At 34.4% G+C, this 12,595-nt stretch overlaps 1 protein-coding gene across 1 annotated transcript in view; it reads right to left on the bottom strand.

The window, feature by feature from the left end:
- The window catches only part of LOC114050000 (formin-2-like), a 473,042-nt gene that overhangs the window by 369,487 nt on the left and 90,960 nt on the right, over positions 1-12,595 (bottom strand). Inside the window, exons 3-4 of the mRNA XM_027871502.1 lie at positions 10,249-10,396; positions 880-935 (exon numbers count right to left, since the gene is read on the bottom strand). Coding sequence (XP_027727303.1) covers positions 880-935; positions 10,249-10,396 — 204 coding nt within the window. The remainder of the gene's footprint in view (positions 1-879; positions 936-10,248; positions 10,397-12,595) is intronic.

Here is a 12,595-nt window from a genome sequence, read left to right as displayed (position 1 = left end):
TTTATATAAAATAAAACTTCTAACCATGGCTTTTCTTCTAATCATCACTTCAAAAGCAGCATACTTCACTTCAATCTTTTTTAAAGAATCCAGATTTCTCACATCATAGAATATTCAGAGAAATTTAAAACTTGGGACCAGTGAACATAATACAAGAGATTCAAGGGGGGGAAATACAGTAATTCCCATAGAATTATAGATAGCTGATTAAACTATGAAATCTAAAAATCAATAAATACATTGGACTGAAATGCTGGCCCATTTAATTTAGCTCACAAGTCAAGTTAGGAACTCATGGGGAATGGTTTGTGAACAAATCAAAGTAGATTCTTAATTCTTCATTGCTCCTCACAGGTGATGCAGTGGATAGGGCACTGGGCCTGGACTCAGGACTACCTGAGTTTAAATGGAACCTCAGACACCTATTAATGTGTGAGCAAGTCACTAACCACTGTCAGCTTCAGTTTCCTCAACTGTAAACTGGGGATAATAATAACACCTTCCTCAAGAGTTGTGAGGGTCAAATGAGACATCTTTTTTTCTTTCTAAATTGCATAGTATAGTAGCTAGCACAGAAGAGGCACTTAATAAATGGTTTTTTCCTTCCTTGCCTTCCCTTCTTCATATACCATGGATTGCTCATGCTTACTCATACATTGCTGTGGAGACTCACATTTCTATCAATTAGCATTGATTTAGCATGCAGGTTCTTTACCAATGATAATTTTCCTTCCATCCTTACTTCAAGTTTCAGTCTCTTATGTGTCTATGAAAACTAACCCCTCTTTAGCCAATGATTTTTGAAGAGGAAAAAACCACACAAAGGTAAATAACTGTAGTTTACTCACATTTGTTTTAAATCCTGAAAAAAAATCTTACCTGTTGAACAGCATCTGAACACTTTTTCTGTGTTTCCAAAATGGTAGCTTGAAACTCTAGATTAGAAAAGATAAAAAAGAGTAAGTATATCATGAAGAAAGAAATTATCATGACATGACATATTAATGACAAATGCATTTCATCATTTCCCTGCCTCTGCTTACTTCATTTTGTATCAGTTCATATAAGTCTTCCCATGTTTTTCTGTAATATTATGCCTAACAGCGTAGTGATATTCTATTATATTTATTTAACACAATTGATTTAGTCAGTAGGAGCTCTCTTTTCCATCAGTACAGATCACTACCCTGCTCCCTACCTTCATGACTTTTCATGACTTAGAATGACTAAAAATGTTTCTCTTTATGGCTATCTGTCCTGTTTTGAGCCTCTCTGAACTTCCCCTCAGGCAGTAGATATACAGTCCGTATCACCATGCCTCCAAACAAATGATATTGTATAGATGGCTGAGTTGATTCCTTTTTTCTTCAATGATGCCTTGAGCAGTAAATACTTATAAAGAGTATATTGACTATAAAGAGTATATTATTATATAATAATAATGACATGGGTGATAAATATAGCTTCTTTTAAATAGGTTTTATTGATGCATTTTGTTTTTATATCACCTATTTTCCTCCTGAATCCCTCCCTACTTTGAGATCCACATCCATATGACAAAGAATTTTTTTTTAAAAAACTGGAAGAAAAGAAGAAAATCAGCAAAACCAATCATTGTAGCCAAAAATAAAAAATCAAAAGTTATATGCAATATTTCAAACCAATGGACACAATCTCTGCAAAGGAGTTGGGTATGTGTGTATCTTATTATATCTTGTTTCTGAGACCAAATTCGATCATTATAATTTTGTAGCATTCAGATTCAATTGGTTTGTTATTGTTCTTGCATTTATATTGTTGTAATCATTTTCATCATTTCCCTGCCTCTGCTTACTTCATTTTGTATCAGTTCATATAAGTCTTCCCATGTTTTTCTGTAATATTATGCCTAACAGCATAGTGATATTCCATTACATTTATTTAACACAATTGATTTAGACATTCCACAATTAATAGGCATCTACTTTGTTTCTAATCCTTTGGTGACACACAAAGCACAATCATAAATATGTTAGTGTCTATGTAAACTTCCTTTTAGTAATTAACTGGGGTGTGTGCCTAGCAGTTAAATTTCTGATTCAGAGGGAATGAGCATGATAGTCACTTCATTTGCCTAATTTTAAATTGCTTTCCAGAATGATTGTACTAATTCATAGCTCCATCAATATGGCATTAGTGTACCTACATTTTCATAACCCCTTCAGTGTTAACTATTCCCATGTTTTGTCATCTTTGCCAATTTGCTAGATGTAAAGTGTAACCTCAAAGTTATTTTGGTTTGTTTTTCTCTTATTAGTTATTTGAAGTATTGTGTGTATATGTATACACATGTGTGCATGTATATACATACATAAATATATAAGCAGTTTACAGTTCTTATAATTGGAATGCATATGCACATATATATGTGTATGCATATATATATACTATGTATGTGTTTTAGTAGTTTACAATTCTTTTGAGAACCAAATGCATTAAAATTATGTCCAGGGTATTTTAATAATAGAGTTTGAGTATATGGATTTTTTTTTACAATATATGAAAAAATAATCTTTGCTTTGTAACATAGGTATCACGTTAACCAAGAGTTTAGTTATCAAAAACTAAAAAGAATCAGATACCCTTCCTTAAATGTTAGACAAGGATATGTGAATCAACCTACACCATTTGTTGCCTAACAAAAATATAAACAAACAAAAAACCATCACAGAACCAGGAAAATTCTGTTTATCTACAGTATATCTTTTTTTAATTTTATTTTTAGGCAATTTGGGGTTAAGTGACTTGCCCAGGGTCACACAGCTAGTAAATGTCAAGTGTTTGGTCTGAGGCTGTATTTGAACTCAGGGCCTCCTGATTTCATGGCTGGTGCTCTATCCACTACGCCACCTAGTTGCCCCTATCTACAGTATATCTGAAAGGATATTTCCAAAATGCCATCAAATTAAATGGTCCTGTACTATCACCAGTTAAAAGCACATGACAAAGTAAGCTGTAGGCTGATTAATTTTTCAGCCACAGCAACTCTCAAAGATTATCTAGTAAGTTGGAGGGTTTATGACCTGCCTCAGGGAGTACTCAAACAGACAGAATCAAATGTCCCTGATGTACTCACTTGGATCATAAACAACCAACCTCTTTTTCCGGGTGAAAGTTCTATAAATTTGACTAAGGGGGTCAAGGTGTTCTTAAAGCCATTTGCTTCTTCAGGACCTGTTCACTTAGGCTTCATGGGAATCACAAAATGTTAGATCATCTAATACAGCTCCCTCATTTAAAAAATAAGAAATCTGAGAATCCAAGAGATTCAAGGGTATAAGGGTATAAGATTAGTTAGTTGCCTATCAGGACTAAAACCTAGATGTCCAATTTATTCTGCATATAATCTTGTTTCTACATAGTTGCTTGCATGTTATCTCCCCTATTACACTGTAAGCTCTTTGAGAGCAGAAACTGTCTCTTATTTTTCTTTATATCCCCAGTGCTTAGTAGGCAATTGATAAATGCTTATTGATTGATCTCTTGACTCTACTACTCCAATGCATCTTTAGTTGAAATTTAGAATACACAGTAGACTAACCAGCTTCTGAATTTATTGCCAAGCATATTTTTATCATTCTAATTGAAAGCAAAGAGACACCTATGACACATTTTTTTAAAGATTTAATGGGCTGTCTCACTCACAATCTTCTTTTGGGGTCAGGGAAATGGCTTTCATCTCTGGGAACTGGTATTTGCCATAAATAGAATGCAAGCACTTTGAAGGCAAGGCAAGAACTATCTCACGTTTACACTTTTGTTCTAGTAGCTAGCACATGATTGAAATTTATCAAATGTTCACTGATTAAGTGGTTAACTATAGGAGACAAAAAAATAATATGAGAAATTTAATCAGAATATTTATAAATATTGCAATCTCTTTACTTTTCCTGGGACCTGCCAATAAATATATGCCTTTTGAAACTTAAAACTCCATTGTTCCAATGGAGAACAGCCTAAAGTGGAAAGATAAAAACTTAACATAGGAGACATCATAGTGGCCATAAGAAAAGAAACACATAATGCCATTAAGAATATTTTTTGATGATTTTCCCTGGTGAACAGACACTATTAATAAAAATTGGATTTTCTTTCATTTTATGATTGCTAAGCTCAGAGGTAGGGATTACCATTATTATTGAAACCTGATTTTTAATAAAGGCCTTTAACATCAAAGCTAAACTATTGTCAATATTTGATGGCAAATCTGGGTCCCAATAATACTTAATAGCTTTTATATACATATAGTACATTCCAGATTTATTTTGATAATGTCAGACCTGGGAGCCTTCCAGGAAAAGTAAAAGTCTGAACTTTCATGGCAAGTAAGATACTGTGTCACAATTAATGATCAACAGGCTGAATTATAACGATGTACAGGTCAATACACTGATCTTTTAACACCCACCATTAGTTTTCTAGAACTTAAATGGCTTATGTTAAAGGTTCATTATTTTCTCCCAACCAGAATTCTCTGAAGTCAGTTTTTGTCTCAAACCTTTTCATTTTAAAAACCACCTCATTAAAAAACAAACAACACTAGGTGTGATTTTGTTATGAGCAGAGGGCAAAATGAGGTTCTTCCTCAGAACAAAATGTTTTTGAGGAAGGCATAAGTATCCTGACTTTAAAGTTAAACTTTAAAGAAAGATCAGTGAGAGAGATGGAAGATGGGACTTTAAAAAGAAAGGAAATGCAAAGGAAAGGATTAAAAAAGAAAGAAGGAAATTTTTATGTGGTCACATATAAAAGGATGAGAAAGGATGAGGAAGGAGGAGAGAAAAGAGGGAAATAAAGGGGGAGACAGAACACAGGAAATGAAGAGGGAGAGGAAAGCAGGAACAGAGGAGGGGAAAAAAGAGAAGAAAGGAGTTAACAGAAGAGAAAAGGGGGATATAAACAAATCGTATTCAAAAGAAATTCAAACTAATAACAACCATATGAAAGATTGTTTTAAATCATTAGTAACAAGATGAATGCAAATTAAAATAACTTTTCTGTCACACTCAAACTGACAAAGTAAAAAAAGACAAAAAATTTAAATAGTCCATTTTGGTGGCTCTTTGGAAAGGCAGGCATATATGCCAGTGAAAAATGTGAATTGGAACAACCATTCTAGAATATAATTTGGAATTATGCAAAAAAATGACTGAAATTTCCATTCTTTGTTCCAGAGATAATTCTGCTAGGATTCTATCCCAATATGGTTAAAGATAGAGAATTCCCAAAGTGTATCAAAATATTCATAGCACTAGTTTTTATATGAATGAAGAACTAGAAACAAACTGTGTAAAAAAATGTTGGTACATGCATGTAATGGAATATTGCTGCAACACATGGAATGATGAATAGGAAGAATTCAGAAAAACATAGGAAAACAGATTGATGCAGTGAAATAAGCAGAACTGGGAAAATAATATATGCTATGACTACAACAATGTAAATGAAAAGAACAAGACTACAAATCTCAGTGCTGTCTAACTATCATGACCACTTTCAGTCCTGAAGAAGAATTAAGAGATATGTCCCCTTTCATGGCAAAAGTAGGGAGTTTTGGCAGTAGCATATTCCATATGCAGTCATACAAGGCTGATACAGGCTGGTTTGTCTTACTGAACTGCCTTTCCTACTCCCTACATTTAAAAACAACAACAATAACAACAACTTTGTTACAGGGAAATTCTGACTTCTTATGAAATATGAATTTTATGTAAAAAAGGCTTCCATAAAAATATATTTAATCAAGCAATGAAAGTAAACCTAGTAAGTATTTAAAAAGAAAAAAAAAGAAAGGAAGAATGTCAACAGGAAGTGAACTGAAAATAAGAATTTGAGAGAAAACAGGAGAAAATGAGAGGTGAAAGGTAAGAGGTATTTACGAAAAGAATGAAACTACAAGAGGAGGGAGAAAAGTAAGAAAGAGAAAAAAGGGAGGGAGAGAGATTAAGAGAAAAGGATGAGAAAGGATGAGGAAGGAGGAGAGAAAAGAGGGAAATAAAAGGGGAGACAGAACACAGGTAATGAAGAGGGAGAGGAGAGCAGGAACAGAGGAGGGGGAAAAAAGAGAAGAAAGGAGTTAACAGAAGAGAAAAGGAGGTAAGTATAGGTTGAGAAGAGTAGGAGGGAAGAAAACAGACAAGAAATTTAATAGAAGAAACTAAACAAAAGGAATGGAACTGTCCATTGGTGACTTCTTTACAAAAGAATGTGATGACTCGGGTCTACAGTGCTAAAAAGTTTCTGGCACTATCTCCTTAGCTAAGTATTCCCAGATCACCATAGCTAGATGTCATTCCTCCTCTTTTCGAATACTTATTTCCACCCTATTTAGTCCACATACCACCCATTTATAACATATTTGCTGGCTCATAGTATCTTTATATAAAAGTCCTTCATATCTTCATGGTTGCTTCTTAAAAGCAGAGATCTTGTCTCATTCTTTGTAATATTAAATTTATTTGCATTCTCCACACCACCTTGCATGAAATACTTTATAATTGTACTGAATTGCTGAAGAATTACCCGTTTGTGGTCATTGTTATTGTGTTGTTTTTTTTTTCTAGAATGACCTACAGGGACCAAATTATTTTTCAGGTAGCTCTAGTTGGAATTTAGTCCAAGAAGAAGAAAAAGTTGGGAGATAGAAGCAAGGGAGGAGAAAATTGAGAATAGTACATAAGAATAAGGTAAGATGGAAACTGGAAAACAAAAGGTAAAGAAAAATAGATGGAATTGTTTTTTTCTTTTAAAAAAGTTTCTCCAGCTTCATCAGTACTAAGTATTGAAAGCTGGTCACAATCTGATTTCATCCTTTCTAGGCATATTATACATTGCTCTCCTCCATGTACTCCAGAAACTAGCCAAATCAGTCATCTTGCTGTTCCTCACACAAGACAGCCCATATCCCATTTCCATACCTTAGGCACATATGCTCCCACCATACTTAGAATGCATTCCCACCTCACCTCTACCTTTAAAAATACTTAATTGCTTTCAAAACTTAGCTCAACTGCTTCCTTCTACATGAAGCTTTTCCTGATATGTCCCCCCAGCCAGCTGCTAGTGCCTCTCCTTCCCCCCTCCAAAACCCTCATATTAATTTATAACATATTTGGTATATACTCATATGTGTATATGAATTTTTTCACAACAGAATTTGAGCTCTTTGAGGGTGTTTCTTCATTTTTTTCTTTGTATCCCCAGCACCACTACAGAGTCTTGTAAATAATGGAAGTGAAACAAATACTTGTTGAATGATTGATTATTCATCACCAAAAGCTTGTGTAAACAACATGAGGAAGAAGTTTGAAACAACTGAGGCATACCAATGTAGATAAAACCAATTATATCATAAGAACAGAAGTCTTTTTTTTTAAGCTAACTTATTTTTTTTGTCTGCAAAATCCTTGTGAGAGAGGTCCCAAACTTAGACTTTGACTCAGCTGATTTAATTTCATAGGATTCATGGTAGATTCTATGTCAAAACTGTTTTCTTGGGAGAGTTGGAAAAGAGAGCTTAAACAGAAGAGAGCGACAATGTACAGAGAAAGTGTGAGATAAGAGAAAGACAGAGAACTGGACACCAAATAGAAATTGACAGGATATATGATTTGTACCCAAACCAGAGCTGGGCAAAGCATGGAAAGGAGAGAAAAGCAATGCTCCAGATTTTCCCAGATGTTCTACTTACAATAGAAATTTGTCTTATTCCCAAAATAAGACAAATGATTATTAAAGGTGGGGTGTGTGTTTTTAAGCAGAAATGGTATGAAGCTATGTATGTGTTTCGGGGTTCCAACTCTCCAATGCCTTTACATATTTATAGCACTGTACAAATATTAAATGATAACATGTTTCTCAATTCAGGTTATATAAGCTAGGAAAAATGTCTCAACTACTAAAATAAAATATCCTCTACTTACCTTCAGTATCCTCTGCAAGGATGCATATTTTAAAGAGAGACAAGTTTGATACATTACAATTATTTGTATTGTAGCTTTATGGATTGCATCAAATAATATAAATGGATAATCATTCTGGAAACTATTATTATATAAATTCCAATAATACTCTTCTAACTAAAAATATTTTCTTAGTGAAGAAACTAAAGCCTAGATCTTCATCAATAGATTTTACTAAGAATTCACAAGGAATAGAGAATCAAATATACAAAAACTTTTTTATAAGTTGTCAGAGTATTCAATCTTAAAAAATCTAAATTATTCACAATTTAGAAAAAATAAAGCAAGATCAATAAAGCAGAGGTGGGTGGGGAGAGAAGAGAGAAAAACAAAAAAAATTACTGATAGATATACTAATATCATGATCACCATGTTGTATGAACAACTATGCTATTAGAGATTCTCGTATAAATAAAAATAAACAGAATAGCCTTTTTCTATATACAAACTGCTATTTGTATGATCTGGATAGTACTCACAAATCCTATATGTTATACCATAGATAAGAGAAGACATATTATAGCTGACACTATGAACTAAAAATGATTTTCCTTTTGAAGTTTTATATGCATTTTCATTTCAGATTATATGATCAGACTCTCCCATTCAGATCAACATCTTAACTCATTAGAAATATCTTTGTTGGACCACACACCTTGATTTATTCCCTCCTGATGACCTCTTTTTCTACTACATTCCTGAGAAGATATCTCTGTCTAAGGAATCGTTTATAATAGTATTGCATTTCTGAGCATATAGTAGACAGATTAATCTAAGGGCAACTCCTCAAAGGAATGGAGGACAAAAGAAGGTGAGCACAAACATGGCTAGTGTCTTCCAAAGAACCCCATAGTGCTTGGGGTCATGAAAGAAAGGGTTTCGATAAGCAGCAAAAGCATTTCTGAGATAACGGACAGGTAAGTGGTCATTTTACAGACTTGGCTCAGGAGCTGAAAATGTTAAGTTTTACCAAAGTTCAGTCTTTCAGAGAAGTCAGAGTTCTTTCTGGGAAAGAGAATGGCAGCTGAATATAATACAATGCTAAAGTAAACTCTGGTTTAATTATTCTTTCTTTCTACAGTGGTAACCTGCTGCTGACTTCAAAGATTAGGAGAAGCCCCTCTGTGCCCCACCAGGAAATTCCAGGGTTTAAGCCAGGTTTTGCTTTCTGTAGCAATTTGTCTCCCTGTAGAATAAGTCATATTCTCAGTTCATTTAAGAATCACAATTCCCCCTTTCGGCTAAGGTCACAAAGAAAATGCCTTAAGCAAAAGAAAGAAGAAAAAAATAGCAGAAACTAATGAGATTCAAAAACACATGATATCACAAATGTGGTTTCAAGAGTCAATTGTGTCTCTATCCATTTTCTCATAATCGGGGATGGCAAAGATGAATTCATTTAGAATTTTCCTTAGCTGTGATCACTCTCCTATACTTGACTCCCCTGAAAGCAAGTTGATAACTCACACTTATACAAAGTTTTGTTTTGCAAAGTCTTTACATATAGTGTCTCTTTTGATCCTCCCAATAGTCCTGTGAGATGGACAATTCATTTAATATTATAACCTCTTAACTGAGGAAGAATCACTGAGGGAGATTCAGAGGTGAAATTACTTGCTTGAGATCACACAGCTAGGAAGTGTAAAATTAGTATTTGAAATTTAGTTCACTTCTGACTCCAGGTTCAGTGTTTTTATTTTATTTTGTTTTCACTACACCACACTGTCTCTGAAGGGAGATCTCAGTCATAACAAATGCGTTTGAAGAAATACACTGTGTGCCAGAAGAGGAAAAAAAAAAGAAACAGAAGGGGAAAAATAATGTATAGTTTTGTTCAAAGAAAATATAACCAGGGTATAGTACCTGAAAGAGATAGCTAGGATGAAGAAAACATATAGGGTTTTTTGTCTTCTTTTTTTCCATCTCTCATTGATCTCTTGTGGTCTCCAGGAAGGGAATTGGAAAAGAGCACAAGGAAGAGGAAAAAGGAATCAGTGGTAATGTGTTCACTAGCTTTGGGATCTGAGGCCAGGTAAGATGGGAGTAGAAAGGAATGTCCTTCATGGTATCTGATGAAAAGAGTGGGAAGCTTTGCTCCCTGCTCAAAGATGGGTAAACACCAAGTAAAACTTCTGAATCTATTTACGTGTTTGCCATTTCTTAACAAATATTTCATTGCAAAGCTTGTTATACCAAATATTTTCTGTCCTAAACCAGGTCAATATAAGTAATGTCACGAATAACCTACCTGTTGCAGGCTCCTTGGACCCATGTTCTTGTTCAGGAGGCTTGGCTGGAGACCAGACAGGGGGGGTTCTCCTTGGAAACTGCTCTTCTGTGTAATCCAGAGAATGTGTGGGTTGACTGACTGCAGCCCAGGTATAAAGCTGATCTTGCTGTATTAAATGTAAATATGCATGTATTAATTCAAAGTTAATCAATTAAATGAAGAATCAAACAATATTTTGTGGCTGCCATAGAAATCATCCAGTAGAAATTTCTACATAGAATATAGAATAATAGATCTAGAGTTTGGAAAGGTCAATAAGTCCAATCCTTGCATTTTACAGAGGAGGAAAGTGAAATCAGAGACCTTTAGTGACTTGATCAAGATCACATAGTAAATAAGCATCAGAAACAGGATTTGAATATGTCCTGTACTCCAGAGCCAATGTTCTTATAACTGTACCATGTTGCCTCCCTAAAAGACATCCTTATGTAATTAAGATTCAAAAGGTAAACTAAGATAGCCTTCTTCATTTTTACTTCATTTCTTTTCCTCTTTTCTTTCTCTCTTCTCTTTCTCTTTTTTGTTCTTTTTTTTTGTCTCCTTAACTCTCTTACCTCTTTTCCTGGAATCAGTATATAAAAATTCCCTCTGTGAAGTTGTTTTTAGTCATGTCCAACTCATTGTGACCCCATTTGGGGTTTTCTTGGCAAAGATACTAGAGTGATTTGCCATTTCCTTTTCAAGTTCGTTTTAAGATGAGAAAACAGAGGCAAGCAGGGTTAAGTGACTTGCCCAGGGTCAGACAGATAGTAAATGTCTGAGGCCAGATTTGAACTCAGGAAAACAAGTCTTCCTAACTTCAGGCCCAACATTCTATCCATTGTGCCACCCATCTGCCCTATTCTGTGTAATAAAGATATCTAAACCTATAGGGAATTACGGGACAAGCAATCTTTCTTCTTTTACTCTCTATTTTACCTTGGTACACCCAGAGAATATCTATAAAAATGTTAATACTATGTCCCTTTAAAAATTCTTTCCACATTTAAGGGAAAGCCAAAGGACATACTGCACTTAGGAACTTTTCAGTCAATAATGGTTTTCCGGCCTGCAACAATCAAAAGCCTAGGAAAGAGGCTTAACTTGTGATGAAATTGAGAATTGCTTATGAGAAAAAAGCCATGGGACACTAAAGGAAGGGGCCAAGACTAAAAGATCTGGAAAGAAATATTCCAATAAAGAAAGGACTTTCACACTTCAGACCAATAGGACCTAGCCAGAATGAAAGAGGACAACTTATAATTATATTGGCCAGCAGGCATTTTGGATATTCCAAAATAAAAGCAATTTTAAGGCTACTTAGGATGCCTGCTTATAATGTTTCCAAAATAATAATATATTTAACCATTCAAACACCCTGTGGCAAGTCACACAGATGTTCTGTGTTCAGTTTATAACATTAACTCTTTCTAAGTTTTCACTTCCTTATTATTTTTTTATAAATATTAGATGTGTATATAGTAAAAGAGGGGGAGGACTTTTATAAAGAACTTGTTCTCATCACCATAATTGGGGAATGAAAAGCTCAATGGTTTTATCCAAGGATTGGTGATGAATCATAGAATAATAGAACTGGGGCAGGAAAAGATTTCAGAGATCTTTGAGTCTAAGCCCCTCATTTTATATATGAAGAAACTGAAAGCCAGGATAGTTAGATATCTCCATATCTCAGCAATTCTGAAAGTTTCAATAGGTTCTAAGAGTCTTCATGTAATTTAAATTTAATTTTTTTTTAGAAAACCACTCATAAAATGTTTTTGCCCAGAGATAGGATCTGAATGCAGGGCCTCCAACCTCAGAGGCCATTGCTTTGCATTAAAGGGAAATGGCTGGATGGGTTTCCCTTGTCTTGAGCTGATGAAAACACAGAGATTCCTACATTTCCAAGCTGGTAAGCCCTAACTCAACTAAAACTACTCAACTTGACTAGTGGCAGAAAACACCATTATGACAAAGAAAAAAAAAAGTTTTAGGCACTGTAAATATTCACTACTACAAAGGGTATACAAAGACTTCCAAACTGAAGGCCAACCACATGAGATGTTTTGAATTTGGTATTAGGGGAACCTGAAAAGTTATATGTTTCCATTCAATTCATCACTATCAGAAAAAGAGAAAATTATTGAACTATATCAATACAGAAGCATCCTTAATCAATAAACTAACACACATTTGTTAACCACTTACCATGTACCAGATTATTATACACTTTGAACACAAATATAAAGGTCTGCAGACCTTGCATTCCATGGACTGACTAAAGACACAATAATGCCAGTTGACAGCATTTTAGGTGTCTGAATAA

Source organism: Vombatus ursinus, unplaced genomic scaffold (assembly GCF_900497805.2).
Source record: "Vombatus ursinus unplaced genomic scaffold, bare-nosed wombat genome assembly UNPS02014798.1, whole genome shotgun sequence".
NCBI classification, from domain to species: Eukaryota; Metazoa; Chordata; class Mammalia; order Diprotodontia; family Vombatidae; genus Vombatus; species Vombatus ursinus.
Note: the sequence above shows the minus strand (reverse complement) of the source record. Positions and strands in the feature narration are given on the sequence as shown.